Source organism: Chelmon rostratus, chromosome 6 (genome assembly GCF_017976325.1).
Source record: "Chelmon rostratus isolate fCheRos1 chromosome 6, fCheRos1.pri, whole genome shotgun sequence".
Lineage (NCBI taxonomy): Eukaryota > Metazoa > Chordata > Actinopteri > Chaetodontiformes > Chaetodontidae > Chelmon > Chelmon rostratus.
The window spans coordinates 5,496,597-5,522,908 of record NC_055663.1 but is presented as its reverse complement, the minus strand read 5'-3'; the positions used below and the strand labels follow the sequence as shown (position 1 = coordinate 5,522,908).

At 41.2% G+C, this 26,312-nt stretch overlaps 1 protein-coding gene across 1 annotated transcript; it reads right to left on the bottom strand.

The window, feature by feature from the left end:
• Positions 1-532: 532 nt before the first annotated feature.
• edc4 (enhancer of mRNA decapping 4) lies at positions 533-25,034 on the bottom strand. Its single transcript, XM_041939511.1, has 30 exons — positions 24,868-25,034; positions 23,392-23,548; positions 23,069-23,180; positions 22,599-22,698; positions 21,069-21,255; positions 20,766-20,913; positions 20,337-20,441; positions 19,968-20,080; positions 19,653-19,736; positions 19,444-19,539; positions 19,207-19,306; positions 18,724-18,904; positions 18,324-18,390; positions 18,029-18,120; positions 17,666-17,850; positions 17,005-17,084; positions 15,918-16,053; positions 15,540-15,832; positions 15,141-15,371; positions 14,607-14,708; positions 13,851-13,994; positions 13,444-13,480; positions 13,008-13,155; positions 12,429-12,584; positions 11,257-11,372; positions 10,998-11,163; positions 8,715-8,901; positions 7,265-7,484; positions 6,281-6,444; positions 533-2,977 (listed from the first exon to the last, which is right to left on the bottom strand). Exons 1-30 carry the CDS (start codon positions 24,953-24,955, stop codon positions 2,794-2,796), a joined length of 4,179 nt encoding a protein of 1,392 aa, XP_041795445.1. The 5' UTR covers positions 24,956-25,034; the 3' UTR covers positions 533-2,793.
• Between the last annotated feature and the right edge of the window lie 1,278 nt (positions 25,035-26,312).

The window sequence follows — 26,312 nt, the reverse complement described above, 5'->3', positions numbered from 1 at the left end:
ATTTCCTCGTTTGAGCATTAATTAGTTGAACAAACTCTCTGAGCAGTCTGACAAGGGAAATGTCTCTTTGGTAGAACTGCAGGTTAAAGGGTCATTAGTCAAAAATGGTAGGAGTCATTACTTTGATATCTAACAATGTAAAGTAGTTTGTAGACTTAACATATATGCATATTTATGTTTTTTGTTTTTTTTTGAAAAGCTGCTGTACAAAGTATGCATGAAGTACAGTACACTGTTTGCTTCTGAACTGTCAGTAGTAGTATTGTAAAGTAGTGGAAAATAGAAACATTTAAGTACCTCAAAATGTGCGCAAGAACAATACTTGAGTAAATGTATTTAGTTACTTTCCCCTGCTGTGAGCTACTGAAATGTCCATGAACAAAGCTGTGAATCCCCATCTTCAGGACCGCTGCTAACTTCATGTCTGGGGGAACAGACTGTCGGCCGCCAACGCTGCCGTGGGAAGCAGCTCACTGGAACTTTAGATCAGGACTTTTTTCAGGAAGTACACAACAGACAAATAAAGACAATAAATTGAGCAAGTCTTTTTATTCCAAAATGTTTAGGGTAAAAGAAACTGTAAAAGATACAACTTAACCATCCAAGCAGAGGGAAATGAACACAATGGAAAGCCAAAAAAAATTAAAAATAACGTACACAGTCATGTTTCTCACACACAGCTCCCACTCGCGGTAAAGCAGGAGTCAACCTGTACTTCTACTCAGAGGACAATAAACCAGGGTGTGTAACCGAAAGGTAAAGGTGGTCAAAACAGTGCATCTCTTTCTGCTGCATGAGCATTCAAATATGTATCCAATCAACTGGCTTGGTAGCCAAATGTTTGCAAACGAAACACACAGAATCTCCTCTGCTGTGTGAGATCAACTCCAGTTCCAGCCAAAATGACCTCTCAATGACATAAATGCTTGCAAAGGTTAAATGGAACTGCTATGGGATAACGCTTGAACATTAGTTCTCTAAAGGCTTATACGGGATCAAATGTTAAAGTAAAACATGTAGAATGCAATAAGGCACTTGCTAGACAAATCCAACTTAAGAGATTCTAAACACAGAGGTCAAATTAACAGAACTTTTATTTTACAATCAGCAAAACGGGCTGGCCACCCCCGCAAGTCAAATATGTGTGTAAATGAGCTGTACACAAATTATCATACACTTTCATCACACTTTAAAGATGAACAAAGGGTGCATTTACAACCTGGAGGCAGGCTTTTCAATGTTTGGTTAAACAGATACTACAAGCGCAGGAATGATTTCTGAACTGAAAACCTAAACGAGCAGGGTGAATTTCTGCAGTCCAACTAAGTGCTGCCTCCCACAGTCTATGAGAAGTAACTGCACATTAAGTTTACAAACAATATTTGGAACATCCTGATAAAATAACATCAGTAACCAGTATGTTTAAGAAGTGATTTATTATGTATTTTAACTAGTTTGACAACTCTTAAAGCAAGTATACAAGTCTTACAAATACTAAATGTTTATATAAAAAAGGGTCTGACATACAGAAGAAAACATGGGGAGAAGTCTATCAATTTACAGGACAGAGCTGTACACATGGACGGCTGCCAAACTCAATGCTGGTCTCCAAACATTTCAGATTTTACAGGCGAATTCTTTTCAGCCTGGAGGATCTTTGCAAATATTTGTCACATTTGAAAAATGTTATTTCTCATCCTTTAATCTTGTATCCTTCCAAAAGCCTCATTAGAATGAATTGCGGAAACAAGGCCAGGTGGAAAAAGTATAATGAGATATGCTTTTCATCCTGAACACTTCAAACACAGGAATAAATTCTATTAACTTTTCGGTAAAACAACTCAATGTGTTGATCCTCTTCAAAGCACTGAGAAAGACTTGGCCTGGCAAGGTTGTCGTCTTTAACCTATTAAGAAATCACTGAAAGGAAATATGCAACCAACATAAAATGGCTTTGGATGTTACATACTTTTGGTTGCTGGGATTAGCTTGGTTGTTTAAAAGAACTGAACTGAGGACAATGTAATCCTGCAGCAACTGAATTCCAAGTTGGCTCTAGTGAGGATGCTGGTTTGTATTTAAAAAAAAAAATGTGTCCAAGCCTGCTGTTTGCTCTTAAGGCCAAGATACGATAGATAAGGTGACATTTTGAGGCGAAACATGTCTTCTTTTAGCCTACTTTTGTTACTTCTGTTGCTTGGAAGAAGCCCCCGCATGTCTGACTGACAGGTCAGAGGAACACAAGTAGAACAAAAGAAACAGCATTGTTTGGTCTTGTGGACCACACAGCTGAACATTCTTTGAGTCTTATGCCCATTAGGATGAAATGACATCAAAGCGGTGTCAGGTACAGTGTGTCTGGGAGACGAGGATGACCAGAAATCTCAGGCTCTCTGGCTGTCCTTTCTAAGACAGTCTTATGCTTCTTGGTGGGGATAAAAGGAGGAGAGACCACCAGAATGCCTTTTGGGCAGGGGGGGAAAGCAGCAGTAACAAAGGTCTGGAAGAATCTCCGGTGAGCTTCTGAGTCGTCCAGACCATTATTGTCTTGCACTGAAGGTCTGTCCAGGGGGAAAAAAGGAACAAAAACAGATTCTATTTCCTAACTTGACACTTCACTGGTGCAGGTAGAACAGGGAGGGGAACGAGAACAAATCGAACAGGGAAAGAAAGAGCTGGATTTAGGGTTGTGTGGAGGGACAGATGGGCTTGGAGGAAACCCTCTTCTTGAACCTAGTGAGAGGTTTCAAACTCAGTCTTTAGGAGCTTTCACCTTTCACCTTAAATGAAGGACTAGTGGTTGACGAGACCCTGCAGCATCATCATCAGGCGTCGTGCCCTCTTGCTGAGCGGGCTGTGGGGGTCTTGCTGCAGGAAGGTGAAGAGCTTCGGTCTGACCTGGGCCAGCACGGCGGCCATGTGGTCTCTTGTCAGCGGGTCGCCGTGGTCCAGATTCATCACTGCGTCCTCCAAGTAGCTGGACGGGGACACGGAGGGACAGAGACGTCAGATGATGGTGACAAAAGACGACATTTGCAACCAAGCACGCATCATCTACTGTATAAGCAGGGAAGAGACTGTTAAGCTAAGAACTACAGACTTTAGCTGTGAGGGAGAGGCAGGCTGAAGAAAAACAGGCTGACAAAAAATTGAATTCTTGGGCACCCCAGTGGCTCACCTGGCAGAGCGCACGTTAAGCCTGAGTCCCTACTGCAGCAGCCCGGGTTCAATTCCAGCCCGGGCCCTTTGCTGCACATCATCTTCTCTGTCTCCCCCTGCCTTACCTGTCTCTCTCCAGCTGTCGCTACCATAACACCAAAGAAATGACAAACAATCATCTTGAAATACAGTCTATGAGTCCTTACTACAGTTGATGGCAGAGGTGTGTATAAGTAGTCATTATGTAGTTGAAGCCCCATTAGTCAACCCCTTGCTTATAACTAGTCACAAGCATCCATAAAGATATAATTCACTGTGAGTTACAGCTGTACTGTTTTGTGACTATTGATATAGTGCACCATAAAGAATGTAGTCGGAGTATAGGAGTGTAGTCATACAGCACTATGAAAGCATCAGAATTCAGCATGAATGCCACCATAATGCGCTATGGATGCAGTCTCCAAGGAAAGCGTTAGCTTAATGTGGAGTCTATGTGGAGAAAACAACATGAAAGAAGTTTCACATCTGAAATCTGAAACTTGATTCATTCAGCCATACAGGCAGTACAAGGAGAACTTGGATAGACTTTATGCCCTGCAGCTGCTCCATGGGTCAAAACACAGAGAGAAAGGCCGGCTCTATCAATGTATTAACTATCTTTTGCAGTTTGAATGTCAGGCACTGACCTTGATTACCAGACTTACTGCCAGCTCATTGTGTGAATGTGTACCTCGGTTTTTCACCCAAATATCACAGCAGAAATTGAGTCGTGCCACCGTCACCTGTGTCCTGTCCTTACTCAGACTACATTTAGCCCCTCAATTAATTGTTTTAATCAGACATCTGGTGGTCAGACTGTCCAGCAGTGCTCTATTTCTGTGCTGCTCTCCCACCCTCAGTGTCTTTATAGTTTAAATGACAATTCATCTCCAGGTTCAGAGCACTACCTGATCTCAGTCTAACATTAGAGCTGTTCCCACATCGCCAGCTGGCCCCCAGCCAGAGTTCCCTACAACACACTAATCACCGGTCCCCATAAGACTGCCAACACGCAAGGACATTTAGTGGCACTGCTCCTAACACCACAGATGCCGACGAGCAAGTTAATGTTCTGCAGGAGATACACAATGAGTTGCTGTTCACAGTCCCTCCATTCACATTTTCCTCGCATCCACTTGGACAAAAATGTGTTCTTCAAAAACAGCTAATGACCTTTTCAGGTCCCAACAACCCTGCCATTGCCTCTGTATTTCTTTGGGAGATTTCATGGATTCTAAGATACTAAGATTCAACCAGGAGAGAAAATGAAGGGTCCTTTATTTTGTGCAAAGCTTCAAAATATAATGTAGAACTGCTGTGATTCTTTCAGTATTAACAGACTTCTGTTCACTCATGAGAGCACAGAGTTTTGCTGCATGGCTCAAATGAAAATAGACATTAAAGTCGACAATAGTCAAGAAGTTTTGTGATTTATTCTATCTTCTATTCTATCTTCTGAACTCCGCTGCACCACAACCCATCCAGCCATAGCTGTGCTCTGTCATGATAATGTCTTAGGCTGAACCACACCCTACTGCCCTCATTTGTCTCTCCAGATGGCACACAGCGGCACCAGAGGGTCGTATTAGCAATAGTAGGCAGCTGCAATGTAGACGCAGCACCAGACAGGTGATCCAGACACAGAGCAGCGCTGTAAAGGGACTCTGACAGAGAAAGAGAAATGAACGAGAAGGGATGCAAGGATTCGTGAGAGAATAGGACATAAAGTGAGTGAGGTGGGCGCTCTCTGAGGAGGCACATTCACACATCCTGAGAATAAAAGCACAACATGACACGTTGCTGTTAAAAGAACAGAAAAAATAGAAAGGGGTGCAATAGTGAATGACAGACTAAAAGATGCAGGACACAGGAAGGACATAGAAAGAACAAAACTATAGAGAGCATCTAAAAATTACAAAGCTATTCACAGGATCATCTGCACTAACTGGACAGCCATGTAGCAGGGCTACAGACAGAGCGAGGTGATGGGGTCAGCAGTTTAGCACCGCTTAGCACTCAGGAGACGAGGAATAATGGGCATACAATGGAGATGAGAACGGAAGCAAAAGTTTAGGCAAAGACACGCTCTTATAACTGATCGACAGTAGCACAGAATCCAGCTTGGGGGGAGAGAGGGTGTGTTATGCAATTCAAAACATGTTCACTATTGTTTTGTGAGTAAATTAACTTAAAATTAAAGCATTTTGGGAGGAAGCAAGCTAGTACAGTTCACAGGTTTTTTATTAAACCTAGTGACATTTTCCAGCTATGGAAGTTATGCCTCATGCATCAGAAGACAGGTCTTACATCAAAACTGCAGCGGTGTGAGATGATATCCGACAAGTAATGTGAAAAGTACACAGGAAAGAATGATCGATATTGTATAATTTTCCATTGGAAACAGTGCATGTATCTCGTGTCAATAGTCAAACATCATGCAGTTAACTTTTTTCATGTGCAAAAAATACTGTTACAAGATATTGATTGATTGATCATCAGTAATTCAGAGTAGTAGTAGTAAACTAGAGAGATGAGTAAACCTGAATACTGAGAGTACACACACAGTAAAAATATACATAGTGATGCACTTGTTAAGAAAATATTTGAGGGTGGAGCTTATGTGTCAATAAAGGGGACAAGGTAAAGCGCAATAACAACCTGGGCTTCCTTCGCCATCATTCAATTATAACTGGGTTTACAAACACGAGAACATGTGGCTGATTCCGCTCTACAAGCGCAGGGAAGCCTTCTGCCTACCAGCATTCATTTATTATTCTCTAATATCTCAAAACCTTGTCATTGTCATGACAGTTCATATCTCGAAGAGAAAAAAAACACGCACACTGTGAAGCCTGCGCTGTGTCTATTGTATTTTGACTTTTAGCGTGTTCATCTACAAATACTCCACAGTGAATACACACAGACATTTTACACATTGAATGTTTGCTCTGACCTCTAAGGTGATCGGCATAATGATCAAGCAGGGAATACTGCTATGCTGTTATGATGGATGCAGGTTAGTGAAAAAGAAAATCACATCCTGCACCAAAAATGACACTTGAAATAACCTTGTTTTCCTCACCTGATTTTGAGCTCAGAGCGGGTTGTAAGGTTGGAGGAGAGCTGCTGGATGAGCGACAGCAGCACAGGCTGGCTGAGAGGGCAGGGGTGCTGACCGAAGACCTGCTGAGAGTCGATGGTCTCACACACATACAAGACCAGGTTCAGATCTGTCGCTGACAGAGCCTGGGGGAAAGTAAGAGAGATGGTTTTAAATTCAGTTTAAACTATTTTTATGAACCAGAAATTCAAATATCTCTTTCCCTGCAATAAATCCAAAAGCAAAGCATTCCTTCACAGCTGCGGTGGGTCTCTAAAGAAAGGAATAATGCAGCTTTAAAGCAAGGAAGGGTTTGACCACAAGCTTCTTTGTCCGTAGCAGCTGTGTTACTTCTAAAACTAGCCAGAGAAATATCTGTAAAGGAGTTTTGCTATCATAATTCTTGATGGCAACACAATACAATACATTTATTCAGACTACAAAACCAACAAGGTGCTTCCATGCCACAAAACCTGGTATGAAGTAAGTCAGAGATCCTAAAAAAAAGGATGAGTTTAGATATTAGATATTCTGATGTATTTTTTTTTTAAGTGTAAAGTGTCAATCCAAAAGTCGATGGGTTAAGAACCAAGCTCGATGCACATAAACATGGATGATGACAAACAGCTAGAGAGACTGAGGACGAGGGGATGGAAAAAGAGTTGCTAGTGGGCAATTAAAGAAGGTTCAGGTGCAAAGCCACTGAGAGGAAAATGCATTACGAGTGTCCGCAGCATAGCAAATGCACTAGTGGTGTGGTGTCTGCATGTGGGACTTTGTGAGGTAGTCACAGTTTGTGTGCTTTCTGAGCCTTGTAGTCCTGGTGGCTCTTTTGTGTGTGAATGTGCATGCATATGTGTATCAGTGCAGCATTACATGTTGTGTGAGGGAGTTTACATTCACTAACAGCTGAAAAATACATTTCAGCTACAGTTACACCTGGTTATGTGTGTGTGTGTGTGTTACCTGCTGAAAAGCCTGGTTGAGCTGGCCCTGCTGGAGGAGCTGCAGGATGTTGGCCTGCTGTGTCTGGTAGTCTAGGTGTGCTGTGGGGACGGGTGTCCCAGCCGCTGACCTCATTGCCTGCATGATGCTGGAGGTGACCACTGCCTGCTGCTCCTTCATTGCAAGGCTCACCTCCACTTTGACAATTCGCTGCACATGGCTAAGAATAGATTCCTGCAAACTGAGGAGGATAAGGACATAAGAAGGCAGGACAGAAAGAGGGTTTATCCTCCATATTACATGTATTTTCATCATCATCATGCTATGCTGCACTGTAGCAGGCTGGCTAAGTCAAGAAAGAAAGACCTTATATACAGTGCATACAGAAAGGTTTCAGAAAATTTCACATTTTTTCATATTTAAAGATACAAGACTGAAATATCCCATTTACACAATTATTCCGACCCTTCACTTAGTCCTTGGTTAAAGCAATGAAAAAAAAAAAAGAAATAATAACAATGGTTTCTCTCTGGCCACTGTAGCATAAAGGCCTGATTGGGGGAGTGCTGCACTGATGGTTGTCCTTCTGTAAGGTTCACACTAGAAGTAGGACGCACCAGAGCTCACTAGTAAGTGTCGTAAAGGGTCTGACTAATAATGTAAATGGGATATACATGGGATAAATAGTATCAGGGCAAAAATACTGAATGCAATATTGTCTCTATGCTGGCCAAAGTTTTGATCAGATGTACTTAATATACAAGCTATTATTTTGAAATGCAGAGTAAAAAAAAAAAAAATCTGTCTCTGCACAGTCCAGCGTTGTCATTTCCTTTTCCAGATTTTAAAGTTTTACTTTCAACTCTACTTTCTCTGTGCTCCACCCCCCAACAAATCTATAAACTCTAGAGGCCATGAAATTAATTGCAGAGGGAACAGGAGACTGGATCGAATCTATGTTCTTACATTAGCCCCAGGATTAAGCTTTGCTTGTTTCTACTCTCCAATCCATTACATACCTGCTCAATAGGCAGTGAATAAAGCCAGGGCTGCGGGCATAGCCATCTGATAGCATGCATGCACGATATTCAAACTATCTACTTCACATGTCAGTCAGTGCTGTCAGATCAATTACTGTGAGTAATATCAGTTAACAGCTGCGTTCTTTTAAAATCTGATGGTTGCAGCTCATAGTACTGAGTGGCCAATACCAGAGGTTTGTTTTTTCAGTGTTAAAAAACCAAACAACTAGCATTGATGAGAGAAGGCATGCTGTGCCTAGTTAAAGTATGATCATATTTAGAGAAATATGTAAATGTAGACAAATAAGGAGAGAGGACAGAAATTAGTGTAAATGATTGAGAGGAGATTCAATTCTATGTAAGTGTGAACACAGAACAAGGTTACAGTAACAGTTTTCCAACCACAAGCAGCCAACAGTGTGATTGATGAGGATATCCAGGATACATACTTTCCCACCATCATCTGGATCTGGTGCTGGACGTCTGCCCGGACATTAGCTGTGATGTTATTGGTCAGCTGGTCGGTGGAGCTTTGGAAGCTGTCGATCATCTGCTGAAGCTGGCCAATCATAGGGTCCCGTGCCTCCTGCTCTCTCTGCTTCCTGTTCTTCATATGGGTCTCAAGCTGCTGGATGTCTATAAAGAGAGAGAGAGTCAAAAGTGAGCAAAGTGAAATGGTGAGTGTTATTGGAGTTACATTTGTCAGGATGCCAGAAACAACTCCAATGAGAAGCTCTTATGTAAAATGTAAATCAGAAGTTGGTTGCTAAAACATTAGCCATAACAACGTGGTAAGCTGATGACACAGCAGGGCTGCTTTTCAATAGTTTATCCTGTCTGACCTTCAATTTATTGTAATAAAACACTCATGCACTACAAAACAGAAGGTTTTCGAGACAGTAGTCTGTAGTGCTCTGTTTATTAAAGCTCTTTGTTCATCAACACGTGCCTTTCTATTAAGGTTAACCTGTTGTAAATCAATCCAACAGTGTTTTCTTCAATATATAGCTTTACATTCAACTGCCACCCATGAATCTGACTCATTAGGGGAAGCAATGCATAATACATCAATGTATCACACTTCCATGTATCAGACAGACTTAACACCATGTGCCCACACCAAAGACAAAATCTGGGTATAAGCGACACCGCTGAAGGCTTGCACAGTAACTAGATGGCAATGCAGATGTTGATGCAGCATTCACAAAGTTACAGCCAATAATTACACATAAAAAACGAAACCCTGAATTTGATCATGGATTAAATTGGAACAAGCTCACAAGAGCTCACATGCTCAGACTGTTATTTTGTGCGTGTGTGTGCATGCATGTGTGTGTGTGTGTGTGTGTGTGTGTGTCCCGTACACATTATGACAGCCTTGGTAGATTTTAAAAAATATCTCGCTGCCAGCTTTGAGAGGGGGGCATGAGCACAACCTCAGAATAAATAAAGTGCGTATCAACACAAGGGGCCTGGCTCAGTCTGAAAAGGCATCATTACAAAAGTTGTCCCTGAGCTTTTTGAAAGAGATGGTTATTTAATTAGACTTCCAGATGAACAGACCCTGATTTCAGAGCTAGATACGGGAAACAACCTCCATGAAGACAGTACCAATACAAAGTGTTTCAGTCATGACACCAGCCATTGTGAGCCACCAGAACAGCCTGAAGTAGGACTGCTGTATATCACAGTAATAGTATATAAAGTAAAGTAACTATTCTGTAAATCAAATTAAGAAATGGTTTAATTTTCAAAGATTTACTATACTGTGTCGAAATGTTCTAAATGCAAACCACATCCACATGACAGAAGTCCGTTTTTAGTAGCAAGTTGTCCTTCCTTATCCTTGATTTCCTACGTAGCCTGCCCTGAATATATAGCAGAGACATTGAGGGTCACCTCACAGTGGGCACATACCATTACACAGTATATATTGTGATTTTGTGAATTGATGTTAAGGCCATTTCCAGAGCATGCAAATCGTAATTACTAATCTGACCTTGTCTTGCACTAGATCATCTCGGTCATATGTTCAGGCCTTTAAGTCAGGAGCATTTCTGCTCCTGACAGTGAAGCATGCATCAGAGTTATATTCACGGACACCACAGATAATCCAGGTTTATACATATCTGTATCTGGTATCGGTCAGGCTCTAAAGAACACCCAATCTAACCGTTTCAAAATGTGAATCTTCATATTAACTTTGAAAGGTCAAAATGACGCAGAAGTGCATTCTACTCGCCCTTTCCTCAGTTGGAAACCATAGACCAGTAACTGTCCAAGCACAACTTTCAAACACATATAGAATATCCAATATGCCTATCTGTCCAAATTTTCAACACGTGTCTTAGTCTCAAAACAGAGTATGCAGCATAAAAGGCCTATTGCTGTCAAACGATTGCGATTAGCCCAAAAGACTGATAGGAAAACAAAACAAATAACCTATTAATTGCAGTGCTTTCCAAAGTACTGCAGTCACATGCAGTGAAATATAGTGGTTCTTATGGCTGTATGCACAAATACACAGCCATATTCTTGCTATATGCCAGTTGAAAAACATACGCTAGAATATTTTCCATGAACACATAATTATGTATTTTCAAATCTAAAAAAAGTCCCACACCGTAATTCTGGCACAGTGCTTGAGAACTTTAAGTCTTGATATCTCCACTATATTTTGATATTTGCCTGCAGACAAAACCACATATTTTGATGTTTGATGGTTGCCTTACATTCCTGTGTGCCTTGTTTGAAGCTGTCATTGATCTGTTGAAACATGGACTGGCAGTTCCTTTCAAAAACGGGCAGCACGATGCTTTGGAAGGCATCTTTATAGGCTGCCTGGATGGGCCCTTGCATCGCTTCAGCTGCTGCTCGACCAATTGCGTCTGTTGTGTTCTGTAAACAAGAAGCAGGTACAGTGAGAAGGGCAGGAGACAGTAGGTAATGGTAGGATTTATGACAGGACATGATACGGGGCAAGGTGGTTACCTTTGATTTGACCACCTTACTGACATTGTCCTTCAGGGTAACCTCCACAGCGGTCAGCTTAGCAGCAATTGTATTGCTCAGGTGACCTGTCACTGGCTCCAGACTCTTTGAGATTGCTAAAGAGGGGAAAGAATTAGCACGACAGATTAGCAAGAACTCCCCTATAATTAGGCATGAGATCAAGGCTGGAGGAAAAAAGACAGGAACATCTCATCCTCAAATTACAGGGCAGGAGAGGCGAGCCAAGAAAACATCACTCCAAAGATTTCATTTTAGTGTCGCAGTCCAACACACCTCAGCTGCCTTTATTATATCTAATTCATCTTATGCCTAGGATGAGCTCATGCATTAGGATAACGCTGTAATTTAAGATAACACTGTAATTTATTGACGTACAGCTAGTGTGCACTTGGTCAATTTTTTCCATTAACCAAAACAAATTTTGCAGTGAAGATAAAAGAAAGCAAACAAAATACAGTCAGTAGACCAGATTCACTTAAACTATCAAGGGCCTGGTAATCAGGCAGTGCTTACAGGTGATTTAGAACAGGAATATAATGATCTTATCTGGCAGATTGTTATCAGCTGACTTTATGAAGTGAACAGCAAATTGGCTATGACAAAACCAATTCAAATTAAATACAGTTTCCTTGGTAATGTCCTTCTAAAAGTTTGTGTTTTATGTTACATTCATTCAGTCACGGTGGGGCACCCAATCACTTTTTAGTGCCACAGGCCTCACAACGTACATAGGATCCTAAAAATGATTACCATAGCTCACACAGTAAGGTATACATGTCTGCGCACTCATATTAAAATGGTAATTAAAAAGATATCCTGTTCATAAAACAGATAAGATCTGTACGCTTTAGTCTTGTGAACCAAGCATACATTTCAAGTGGGTGGAGGAAAGACTAAAGAAGAGAAGTCAATGACAGCAGATGGGAAACAGCAGTGTGCACTATATGCAGACTGAACAGACTGTTTAGATTCATACTTAAAAGCTTCCTTGTCTGCAACTGGCAAATCAAATGGTGCAATAACATCATAATTTTGTAGCAAGTGTGGATGAGTGTTGTTACGCAGTCCACTTGGTGCAAGCACAGTAAAGCTCTGCTCTGTTGCCGATCTTCTCAATGGCATGTGTTTTGTGAGTGTGTGTGCGCTCTCACTTTGTGGGACTGTTTTCTTCATTTCCTCTCGTAGCACTTTGTCCATTCTGTTGGTTAGCACTGAGCTGAGGGTGTGGCTGAGCTGCTGGCTGAGCTCCTCTTGAAGCTGCTGCTGCTGATTCTGACTCTCTGCCAGAACTCTCTCTAGTCTGCGTTCTGAGGTCATGAAATGTCAAGGCTCAAAGAATATGATGCAGAGGGCACATCATTAGGGCCTGCATGTGAACTTCTGCAACAATTTTGTAGGGGTTTGTCAGAAAAGGCATGTTTAGTATCAATCTGTATAAACAATTGTTTCGTGGCCTGAGGTGACCTACTGAACTTCCTTTAAGTAGAAATGATGAAGGGTAATTTCCAGCGGTCCAGTTAACTAAAGGCCCAAAGAAATATCCAGGCTGCTATTGCTTAAAGCTATGTATGAATGAATTCTAATGTATTTCTTAATAGTGCCATCACAGTTGGCCACTAAGCCCAGTGTACAAAGTGGGCTTTTTCACAGAAAGTTTCACAGGAGGTGGAAATGCAAAATGAGCAAGCTACCAAAAAAAGTTAATTGAATAAGCCCAGACTGAAGGATACGTTCTTGTTCCTGGTGGTTGGTCAGGACATGCTCTACCTGTGTCAAAACGGAGGTCTGCATGGCTTCTATCTGTCCACGCAGTTCAGTTAACTCCCTCTGCTGGCTACGCAGGAGCATCAACAACTCTTCCTGGACTTCCACATTCATCTACATGGAAAGGAGAAAATGATTGAAAAGGGAGAAAAAGTGGAGCAAAGGAAAATGCTGCTGAAAGATATGAATAACACTTAATCATTATGTTAGAGTTAGTAAGTAAAACATTTGCTTACAGATTAGAAATAGGAATTTAGAAGTATCTGCAAGCTTGATTGATATTTTCCTGCCCCCTTGTGGCCAAAAATCAATTAACTTCTTCCAGTCACCATAGCATTGTTGCAATTGATGAATATAACAGAAGCTAACCAATATGCATGGATTGTTTTGTGATCATCTTACCTGACCAGAGTCCATTTGTCTGGACTGAGACAATTCACTGAGGAGAAAGGAGAAATAATTAGCAAACACCATTAACAATAATACTCAATCCAAGCAATCAAGTATATTATTTATTTTCTTAGTTGGTGTGAGGAGCAGTGCAAATAAAACTGCACTGAACCGCGGTCTAACAGTAATTTTAGTGTGACTAATCACTTCACTCTATCAGTCAACAACCTATGTACATTCTAATGTTGTAAAAACAATATAACAAAGATTTCTCTTAATGTAATTGTTTCTAAATTAGGTTGTGCCTGTAATTATTTACGCTTCTTTAGCTACACACAACAAACTTAAGCACTGAAAAATTGTTTTTATTCCATCCCCAATTTGTTCTCGCATTCCTTCACCATCAAACATCAACATACCCATCATCTTTCCTGGTCTTCCTCTTTAGTTTTGGCGAACCTCGCGGTGAGGTCTTCCAATCCTTAACCGGTAGTCTATGAGAAGAGCGAGTGCCACAATTCCCTGAGGATGATGCCAGGCTGGCCACCTCATCATCAGGATCACTGGGTCAAACACAGAAACACAAAGAGTTATACAGCTGCTGTAGTCTATGCTGCAGACTGTGTGCTACATGCTTTGTGATCATCTTGGAAAAGGTCAGTAAAATCTCCATGTTAATGTGACTCAAATAAAGCACTGAATTTGTGTTTTGTGATATCTCCTATTAGGGCTGGTTGGTATGACGGTTTAGACTGTGTGACGAAATAAATGTGTCCACTGGCAAAGATTTGACAATACTGTTCCCACTGTGGGAGCTATCCCTTAAGCCATATTCACACACTGTCATTCAGTGTCTGCACTGCTACCCTGCTGCACAGCGAGTGAGTAGCTGTGTTGACGACATCACAAAGGGTAGCTGCTTCATACTCTTTTCTGCTTGCCTGTATAATGTTTTCATCTCTTTTGTTGAAATTACAGATACATCATACAACACTCATCATTGCAGATGAGTCTTCCTCCTGCAAAAACTTGCAGCATGACATGATTCAGTTAATTTGCCGTACTTGACATCGCACACCCTATGATTTGACATTGCTGTGTCGATACTGAAACTCTATATTGTGCAGCCTTTACGTCTTAGAGAATAAAAAGGGGAGTGTGTTTATTTGTATTACCTCTGCTCTGCTCCAGCATCCTGACTGTCGTTCTGTGTGAGGTGATAGGAGCGCCGATGGTAAGGAGAGCTCAGGTGTCTGTCCTTCGACTCCTCTCTTGAACTACAACACAGCAGATATGTGACACAAACCTCTTTTTGCAAAATGCATTTCACGTAGCTTTTGAATTTAAATACAGATATGAGAGATGAACTGACCAGGTCTTTGCCATGTCATCTCTTTGCTTGATGCATTATGCATCTGCTTGTTTATGCTAATGTGTGTCTACATCGAGCTACTTGATGTAGTTTTATATGTCAAGGCTTTTTTAACAGAGCAAAACTGGTTCACCAGTAATCATTTTTTATTATTTGTAAAACAAATTGTTACAATCCAACAAAATGTCTTTAAATGCCTGAGATGCCAATCCAGTTACAGGTTTTAGTTTTATACAAGCCATATTTTTCCAAAGTAGTGGTGAGATTTTCAAAATCTGAAAAATCTTTCAAGTAGATGTCTATGTTTTGTAATGTATTTGTACATGGGTATTCTTACCAGTCGCCAAGACCATTGTCCCTGAGACTGTTCCTGGTTTCTCTAGTGATGTCGGGTGCGGCTGGCCACGGTGTGTGGCTAACACTACCATCTGAGGATCCTCCTCCAACTCCAGGGTTCTCCTGTGATAAGGCGTTCTCAAGAAGAGATGGGGTGTGGCTGAGTCTGGGCTCTGACTCAACTGCCCCACCCACTGGCCCGTCTGCACCTCCAAGTTCGAGGGGCAACAAGCTGAGACAGAAAATACAGCATTTTTGCTCATTTAAAGGCCCATTTATTATTTTTATCTTTGAAAATGGATTTGTATACCTTGATTACAGCTTCAGAGTTGTGTATTTGTTGTGAACATGAAGTCAGCATTCATTTTTGTTATGTCATCAATGCTAGTTATCAACTTACCTGTTATTGGCTGTTCGTGGTGAGGTGAGTAGGTGCAGGGCAGATGCAGCAGAGGCCATGCTGTCTGTTTGGAGAGCAGACAGAGGTAAGGGCTCCAAGCTAGACACTAGTCCACGCTGAAGCTGCAGGGTCTGTGATGCAATCTCTGGCATGTCCTGGGACATGGCTGTGGAGGCTGAGGAGATGACGTCAGGAGAGCGGGCCCTGGTCGGAGAGGCCAGAGGTGGTAGGAGGGGAGAATCCAGAACCTGAGGGCTGTCCAGTGCAAGAGGACCACTAGGGGATGCTAAAGCCTGGAGATGGAGATGAGGAGTATAATGAAAAAAAGATCACGGCATTCAGGGTATTAAGAGGCTTGTAAAAGTAGGACAGCCCTACCTGGAGGTTCTCCAGTCCAGGCAGCAGCACAGCAGAAGCAGCTCTTGGGCTGCTGGTGGAAGTGGAGAGTGCCAGACTGCTGCTGCTGTTGTTGTTCTCTGCTCTGTTAGGACTCTGACTGATATCGTCCATAGCTCTGTGCAAGGTGACAAAGACATACTAGTACATACTGTACTCAGGGATACACGTTCATGTGTGACCAGAGGAGCAAGATCATGTGAATCTATTTGCAATATACAGAGTCTGGATGTAAAATTAACAGTGGACATGAGCTGATATGTAGCAATGGCTGATAAAGTCAAGTGTACCATTGCTAACATTAAAGAAAAAAGCCCAAGAGGAAATACACCTCACTCTGAAAATTTTCTGTCTAAGTAATTGGAATAATCTGAGCGAGCCAGCACTGAAGAAAATACACAATTATTAACAGTTATCAGGGGTTTCCACCAGTAATGGCTGTGTTGTGTTCTGGCTGCGAAACTAGCGGCCTCAAACCCCACTGGGAGCCTGCCTGCCTGATTTTACTGGCTTGGTCATTTTTCTTTGATATCTGTGCTTCTACCATGGGTAAATACGTTTTGTAGTGAAATGGCTTCTAATTTTTCTTCGTTTTAATTGTGCTTATTGCTGATGTATGATCGGGAGGCTGCACAGAGTGTTTTATTTTAAAAATTTATCAGATTCTTTACACTGTTCCTGTGTCTGACTTCCTGCCTGGCTCGATCTGCTCTGTGTAGATTGACAAGTCATGTCAAAATCAACTCAGTGCGTATTCTTTGCAGTGAGCTGCTTCTGGGACGCTACTAAAACGTGCCCGGTGGAATTCCACGTATTGTGTAGAAAGGCAGCAGTGAGCACCTGAGGGAATTTAGGGTTAAAACTTTGCACTGTTTGAAACTTCTTCTGCAACAATCTATACAATCAAATTTCAAAACTCCAACTGCATATAATGACATAGACGATCAGAGTGTTTCACGTTACCACATTATAAAATTTCAGTTGGAGATTTTACTGTACTACAGATGGTGGTCACTACTACGCACTGTATTATGACCTTATCGCTTCTATATTGCATAGACGTGCTCACCTGTTAGTTGAATCAGAGTTGCTACTGATAGCTGTCACGATGGTGAGACTGCTGGCGCTGCTTCCAGGAGATGCCGGTACCTGGAGGGAGACAAAAAGGTGACCTACCTGTAGCAAATGTAATGGATTTGTAAAACCACTATGCAATGTTCAAAACAAAACACTTTTGCTACATTTGTATCCCACATTATTTTCTGTGCCATTCTGGGATGCTGCCATAGATTTCTGGGATGGGTCACATTAATGAAGGAAATCATTAATGATGACAAATCTTTGAAGACAGGGAGACAGAGTGTGAGTTGTTCGTTGCCTCTCACTTCACACATGGATGAAAGTGAAAACCTTACTTTATCTTAGGCTGTCTGTGTTTTGCCTTCATGTAACCTCAGCTAAAGATAGAGCGGGTCTTCAGTTTGTACAGACTGTCTATTGACAGGGTCATTGGTTTGTGTCTGCTGAATGCCGATAGGTGGGAGGAGGTGCTATTCATTGGGTGAGATGTTGCAGGGTGACAAATAAAAAATGTTGGAAGCACGGCATTCTATTTGCTGAAGCTCAAGCGTTTTTGACTATTTTTTCAACTGCATTCTGATGTCAAACTCAGACATCAACCAGGCAGCCCTTAGAGAGCAGGGGTTTACAAAGTCCATGAGTGTTCCTACTGAAGTGCTTGGTGTCATGAAGGCGTCAGGAGTCATCAGCTTCGGCATCGTCCCGCTGCTGGTACCCGAGTTTGACAGGAAGTCAGTGGGAGCAGGAAGCGATGGGATCTTCCTAAGGTCGGTCTGTGAGCCACTTCCTGACTCCTTGTCAGAGCTCTGGTCAGTAAGATGGTCTGAAAACCCTGCTGGACACACAAAATGTGTGCACCATTATTTGACATCAAAGAAATCAAAAACACTATGTGGATTTTCAGCATTTTTGCACTGACACCTTTTGTAAAATTTTAAAATGTAAAATTCATCTCCATGGACTAGAATTGGTCTGCCACACCTTAATTTTAAATTCTTGAGACTGTCGCTTACCAAAACCATCCTGAGAATCAGAGTGGGGCAGGAAGACTGCTGAGCTGGAACCCAAGTTGGGCTGAAACCAGATCTGGACATCCTGCAGACTCCTGAAAACACACACAGACACACACATACAAATGTAAACCAACTCTGATTATTAATACTTATGCCCACACTCTGTTTCTCACATGGATAGCAGAGCAAATTTGGTATATATTAATCCTGACTGCCTAGCCCTAAAGCTTTAATGTGTTTTACTCAAGCCAACATGATCTTAACACTGATATCGGCATGTGGGAGGAAAACTTACTTGGTGTGAACACAGTAGAGTTTAATTTGAATCCCAGACTTGGACTCTGTGGGTCCTTGAGTGCCCTCTAGAAGAAAACATACACACATACACACACAAAAGTAATGCTGTGTTGTAGAATCAATACTGCTACACATTTAAAGCACCATGTAATTCAGATGTGAAAGCTGAAAAAAATAAAATGCCTTGTTTTAAAGATAAGTGTGTGTGTGTGTGTGTGTGTGTGTGTGTGTGTGTGTGTGTGTGTGTTGCGGTGCTTGGAATATCTACATGATTAAGAACGTGCCTTATGTTAATAGAAAGAAAATGTATGGTTAACAAGAAAACGGAATGATCAAAAGACAACAGGTGAAAAGATTTTTCTCAGTGTGCGCGTGTGTGCAGGAATGGAGGTGCACACCTGTTGTCAGGCTCTCGCTCTCCTCCTCTGCAGGTAGAACCTCTGTGTGTCGCAATCGGCTGTGGGAGACATCCCGGACACCAAAGCTGAGCACAGGGTGGGTGAGCAGGAACTCTGAAACTGCGGTGAATGTGGCCTTGCCTTTCTCCAGGTCCTGCCGCAGCTCCATCACATACAGAACCTGGCAAATAATGACATCAGCAAAGTACAAAGCTAGATGCGGGATGAAGTGGTAACGTGGGTAGCAAGGAAAATGGTCTGGTCCAGATCCCAGTCCCAGCATTCAAGAGTAGTTCTAGAAACAGTGGCATTTTTAACAAGATTAACTAAAAACTCTCAGATATGGCATTGCCCAGGAGTTAATGTAATTAGTGTTTAAATGTGTTCATGTTATGTTAATGCATTAAATTAAATTCTCTGTTCTGAATTAAATAAGCATTTGAGCAATATTATTTAAAACACAGCTGGCAACATTCTGCTGACCTTCCTCTGTACATCAGTGAGGATGAGATATTCAGCAGAGAGGTCCAGACTGGCCTTCAGACTTGGCAAAACTGATGAGTTGAACAGATCCGGAGAAAACCTGAAAAATGAAAAAATTGAATTTGTATTTAGGCTTGTCCGAAGCACCTATCTGATAGCAGTAGGGTCATGCCTCACTACACAGGACACAGCGCATAAAAAGAATTGGAACTTATAATGATAGAATAAAGCAACAACCTGATGGTCTGTAAACAGGTCCAGGAAACAGTGCACCACATTTTCAACTCCTGGTTCTGATCCGCTCCAGTTATCAGGAACCGCCAGAAAGGAACCCTTCAAAGAGCAAAACAGAACAGAGGTGACAAAGGAGAAAACTCAAAAAGCAAGAGCCTCAGATGAATATTTGCATGTCACAATTTTCAGTGTGTGGACCAGTGTATACTAACTCTGGGTCCTGCCTCTTGTGATTGTCACAGAAAAGAAGGCAGGAGAGGGGACGTCCACCATGAGGCCGCAATTCATGAAGACATCTGAACAACAGATTCGAGAAAAGTGAAAAGGTGAAGAAAAGACAGGAGGAAAACCACAACCACAAACAAAAGATCCGTAAAAGACAGACTACATCATGTACCTCATCTTTTATTTCATTCAGAACATTCAGCTATTTTTTGGTCAAAATCATTTTTATTTAAATTACCTGATAAAGTGTCAAGGCAAAATGAGAGGGTACATCAAGTCTATTTAAAGAACACCTCGCTTACCTTGGCTTGTCCTGTCCCCCTTCTATGTATATCTGCCAGAACTTGATATATCCATCATGGCTGGCTGTGGCTAACACGGTACCATCTGGAGACAGGGCCCCTTCACTCACTCGCTGGAAGAGTGCACATGAAACAACATACACAATCAGTACTGCAAGGAATCTTTGTAACAAACCCAAAATCATAAAACACAAGACTTTGTACTTTCCATAAATGTGCTTTTATTTTTTCTGATGAAAACATCTAGCGTCTATATTAATGTACATGGTTCCTCCTGTTTCAGTAGCAGAAAATCATCATTTAAGTGTACTGCATTGAATTCTTGACTGGTTAAGCACAACTGCATTGCTGTTTTATCCTGACCCCTACCTGGGTATGTCCCTTGACTGTGATGAGGCCTTCTTTTAGATCTGTGGCATCGATGGGCCAACTGCTATTGTTGGCTCTCAGAACTTCCAGGTCCCACACCTCCGCCTAGATGAAGAGGAAGATAAAATTATGGATGCAGAGTTCCCACTATTCTTTCTCCTGATATGATTCTGATACTTGAACACAAGGAGCATTGATTCCAATACCAAGGTCCTTTCATCTTTGTAAAGTTAAAATCACTGCATGTGTGTATGACCACTCCTTTTCCATTATTAATACACAATACTTCATAACCACTGTATTAGTAAAGACTGGTTATACAAGTATTTTCATTTTAGCCATGTTCAAGTTTGATTGCAAGTTGAAGAACAATTATTAAGTTACAAAGGTAATGTCTAAGACAAACATTTCTGTGTAAAACACTGGTACCCTGTCTTCATGCAGAAGGGCTAAGGTCTGGCTAGTGTCATCCTGGTTCTCCTCATTGTCATCCTGAATAAACGGGCACCAAATGAGGCGACGGTGGGAGTTCAGTGGGGTGTCTTCTGGCCGACGGATATGAACCACCACCTGATCACTGTAGGGAGGATGGGTTAAGGAAAATAGGAGAAAAGACCATTTCTTGACTAATTTGTGTCCGTGATTACAGTCAAAGCAAGTCGAGATATCACCACATAGACCTGTACATCCTCCTATACACTTCTTATCAGTTTCTCCCTTTTGTCAGGATACAGTATCTTGCTTCCAGTGCAGGTGAGCTGCCAGACCATCAGGTTGCCCGCTTCATCTACACAACCCAGCAGGGAGGAGTCAAGGTGGGCAAAAGCCAGATCTGTGACAGCTCCAGTGAAGCCCTTTAGTAGGGAGCGCTCACCAAAACTCACACTCAAGACACGAATCATCGCGTGGTTATTGGCTCCTGTGGGAAGAGGTGATCATTTTAAAGAAAATAAAACAAGAAACATGGGGTACCACAACACTCTAATTTATTTGGGTAACTACAAACTCCTGCTTTATCAAAATATCTGTTTAAGCAGGGCTGTGAGATAATACTTCAACTAGACCTGTGGCCCTCACACTCACACACAAACACACCAGGTTTCTTTAGAAAAAGTTTCTATAAAGGAAATAGCTCCTATGAAATCTGTAGACGGAGAGGTGGGTATAATCCAGAGTAACAGGGACACTAGAGAGACATATTTCTATTGTATTTGCATCTACTAATGGTGAGAGCAGCAGAAGCAAAACATAATTTCCTTCCACTGTATCCACATTGCAAGACATTAACACAGATGAAAGACAAAATGAGATGTTTATACAATGAATTCTGTTATTGCAGCTGCAATGCAAACATTTGAAAAATTCAATGTACATACAAGGTTACTGTTTTTCAGCTTCTTCAGTTTCAAAAGTCTTGATTTTCAAAATGAAAGCATTGTATGCAATGTACTTTGACCCTAAACTTGAAGCCTCTGATGCACAAACACTGAGAATGGACTTTTCAGTAAAGTAGGTGACATCTCCTATGAAGTAGTTAAACTTCTGATATAGCACATGTCTGCATAATCAAAGATTCAGGATTTTTTTAATGAGGAAGAAGGGGCAGATGTAATTTTAAGGATTTTAACTTAAGACTATTCAACTTTTTTTTTAGGAAAAACATATGAGAAACACATCATGAGTCAAAGCACAGTGTTTTGTACACATCTTCAAACATGTCTGGAGGGGATCTTTAGCCCATGTTTGTATAATTTAGCTAACTTGTGTAGGCTCTTGGCTGCTAGCATACATAACATACCTGAAGTGGATGGGGCAATGAAAGATGAGCTGTGAGATAGACAACTGAATTGATGCAAAAGACTTGCTGCACTTGTGGAAAGTGGCAGTAAGAACTGTCAGCATTAACTCTGGTGAAGTGTAATAAGACTTTTGAGTCTTTAGTTCTCTGCGCAGTTGTCACCAAGAACAGGGTCTGTGTTCATGTAACTTCAGAAACTGTCTCATTTGTTATTATTATTAAATTGTTGTATTTTATAAGATGCAACAAACAAACTGACATCAGCATTATATCTTGGCCATTGGCCACCGTGCTCTCTGCACATCAGCATCAGCCATTAAGAACCTATACTGGTGGACCACTACTTAATTTCTCTAATATAGACAGCATGACGTTGGAGCTTACTGATACTAATCTTTCACAGCACTGGGTTTTCATACTTTGTCATTTGATGTCTGAAATATAAGGCACTGCAGGACTCTCACCTCTGATGGCATAGGCCAGGAACGAGTTAGACACAGCTATCAGTCTGCCATAATAGTACTTGTGCTCCCAGTCGTACTTGGCAACAGGTTGAATCTTCACCTGAATGAACAACAAATTCACCATTCAAAATTAATTAATGCTCTCTGAACAAAGTTCACAATGACTTTTTTAACCAGGCTTTGGCTCTTGAAGACCAAAGCCATTCAAGAATCAAAAACGTTTACTTCAGTATAAATACATATTCTTTTAAAAATCAAGACTTCTCCTTTTTAGAGATTCATGGATCAGAATTTTTAAAAAACACAGTAGCGTGTCACTTGTACATAAGCCAGCTCTTAACTCTGTTGAGTCATCACAACCAGCTTGACCGTCTTACATTGTTGGTGTTGTAGGTTTCCACATTTCTGTCTTTCTGATTTGAACCCTTAATGGTCAGTGATATTTCATTGCTAATGATCTGGCTTCTGACCTGGTTGCTGCCACGAGCCTTGCTGTTGATGCTGGAATCTTGACTCGCCACAATCTCCACACTGTTGGAGGTGATGGGCATGCAGGTGGAGCCATCATCACCGGAAAGGCAGCTGAAAGTGCAGCAAATACAATTAAGTTCAATAGGGATTTTTTTTTTCTTACAGTGCTTACAAATATGCTTCTGTATTTATTAATGATTAAATTAATTAAATTAAAAAAGAAGAAAAGCATCTGTGTGCTTATATTCATTATGTTTGATGACTATGTGACAAAGTCAATCTAAATGCAAAACTGTGCAAGTGATCCCACACACCCACTCACATTATCTGAGTTTCCTGTGCGCTGATGTCTGTGGAGAGCGGTCTGCTAGATTCTGACATGGTTGACCGATCAGTGCTTCCCAGAAGGCCTGCTGCTCCTAATAACCCGTTCAGCTCTCCATTAAAAGACGGCAATCTCTGGCCATCACTTGATGCATCTGAAAAAAGACAGTGAATGCAAGGGTTTAATATATATTCTTTCTCTCTCTCTCTCTCAAGTGAAAAAGATCTACATGCATTAAGGAAGACCCGTTTGAGTAGTTTGCAACTATCTCCATCTAATTTGACATTAAATAAACCAACAGATTTAATAATCTTATTAATCATTTATCACAATACTAGAGCAAATATTTCTTAAGGCCTGTGGTTGAGGAAGGTCACATTATTTTCCATCAGAAGATGCTCATCTATTACAGAACCACCTCTCGTCATATATTTTATTATTCACGCAGAACATCAACCTTGTCCAAGGAGCTTGATTTTGGTTCTGGTAAGGTATAATGATTAAATCTCACATATAAGTTGAATAAAGTTGTCAACACCTTCAGTCACGCAACAAGAAAATAATCATTTCCTTACTTCCATCTGTATTTTCTTTTATGCATCACATGTCTCTGCTCCTCCACCGTGTATTACAATATAAATATGTGTATGTGAAAATGCTGTACCGGTGTATGCTGAAACACAACAAAATACTGCAGTACAAAGGTAAATAACTGTGGCATACAAGCAAGAGACACTGGAACAGGAGTGATTCTACGCTGTAGGACACCTGTGTTTTCTTTCTTCCAACTTCCCTAAACCCTAAAGTCTTCCTTGATCATTTTGACAGATGCGAGTCAGCTAGAAAGCTGACCGAGTATTACTTGGCTGAAGGTACCACAGACAAACCTGGAATAAGTGTATCCATAATAGCAGAGAAAACCGATCTTCTACGCAGTTATGGAGGCTCAAGCTAATGTTTGATGGCTAAACGTTGCACCTAAGTGTATCTAAAGCCACACATGACTAGATGCTATAGAGACCATTTTGAATCTATGAATCATTTTTCCTACTACTAATGGTCAATTGACAACAAAAAAGCCAGCTTTCCTAGACCAGAGAATAGACTGAGACATAAGCTAACTGTAGCTCGTAACATAACGTTAGCTAACACATGATAAAATACTAGGGACCTTTCCGACGCAGTTAGCGCTCTAACGTTACATCGAACTTGGAACATATTCGTTGCTCCGCGGTAATTAGCAAGAAAATAGTACATGTGTAAATTCATGGACATCCAAATTGTGCTTCCATGCGATGGGGTACATTTATTTTATTGATAGTGAAACTGCTACTGAGATAACTTTGCTCCAGTACAGCAGCGGGCTAAACCAACTCACGTTAGCTAAGTACCAATTTAGCTAGCTGGCTAGCATTCCATTAGCTTCTGCGGCCTAAACTACCGCAGCCGCTTTTCATTCCCGGTGCAACTTACCGGTGCCGTTCCCGGGACGGTCGAGCTTGAGGATGTCCCGGAGATGCTGGGTCGCACCCTCAATGTCTATGCTAGAATTGGACGCCATGTGTGAGGGAAAGGGGAGACTGGGATACTTTCGGGGGAGAGAATGATTTCTTGTTAGATACGATGCTGTCAATGTTCCCTTCGTTCACCCAGAGCAACCATCTAAACTTCCGTTACGTCCGCGCTGTAGGCTCCGACTCGTGTCTGTGTCGGGTCATTGGTTCCCATCTTAATTTCAAACGGGATTCACTCATATTGTACATTACAAGTCATAATGTTGCCGTCCAGTCAGAAACTAACTGATCGTTAGACAATTTGACAATGTTAATTTTTTCTCCCTTTCTCCTTCTTATTTTATTTTGTATTTATCCTCGGTCATTTTACTGGCAGCACCCACAAAAATCCAACTGGACAGACACGTTTCTTTATTTCGTATATGACAAAATACCTTGCAGCATGACAGATCTAGCCCCATTCTTTATATTTGATTAGTGTGATTGGAACTGGAAAAGAAAGAAAGGCTCGTACTGAGGTCTCCTGGAGGCACACTATTGTTCTATTGTATCCAGGATGCATTTTTGAAGAAATTCACTGCCTCTGCAGCCTGCAATTACTTTTTCTATGCCTATTCACTGAAGATATTTGAAAGAGTTTCTTCAATGACATGCTTTGAAATAGGTAAATCTACATATTTTATCAAAGATTTAAGATCCCTTATTTTTTTTTCCTTTTTGGCCATTTTAATTTTACCTACATACAGTATGTACACTTGAGATGCTTCTGAATATATCAGTTACACTTTTCATATTCTTGTATACAAATGGAGAGTTTACATGACAGTGGTATGGTACTGATGGAAAGGTTAAATGGGGATAACCATCATAATGACATTGTTGGGACAATTAAGTTTCTCAGCAAATTATATGGAATTATACTTTTTTTTAGATAAAGCAAAAGCAACATTTAACTTTTTAATGGCATAATTTCAATACAGATTCAATTACTTTGTTACTATTTCAGTTAATCAGTTTATTATTAAACACTGAAAATCAATTGTTTTTTCAGAGGGCACACTCCAGGCTCTTTATAAAGGTGCTGTATCATGAGCAAGTCAGCTGACTTGTCCAACTTGCAGACCTGCACCAGTCTGTTGTGCTCCACTCCTCGACTCTCTGAAACTGTGCTGCTACATCTTTTGAGGAAGTGATTGGTCTCTTAGGAATGAATCACAACACATCAATCATTGCGATGGCTATGAAACATTTATGCCCTGTACGATAAGATCTTAGAGTCATGCAGCCTATAGTAGTGCCCGACTATTCAAAATTACTGCACAGTGGCAACCTCTTTGAATATTTGATTAGTTATGGCTCACTAGGAATTTACAAATCAAACTTTTTCCTCTTCTGATATGACTC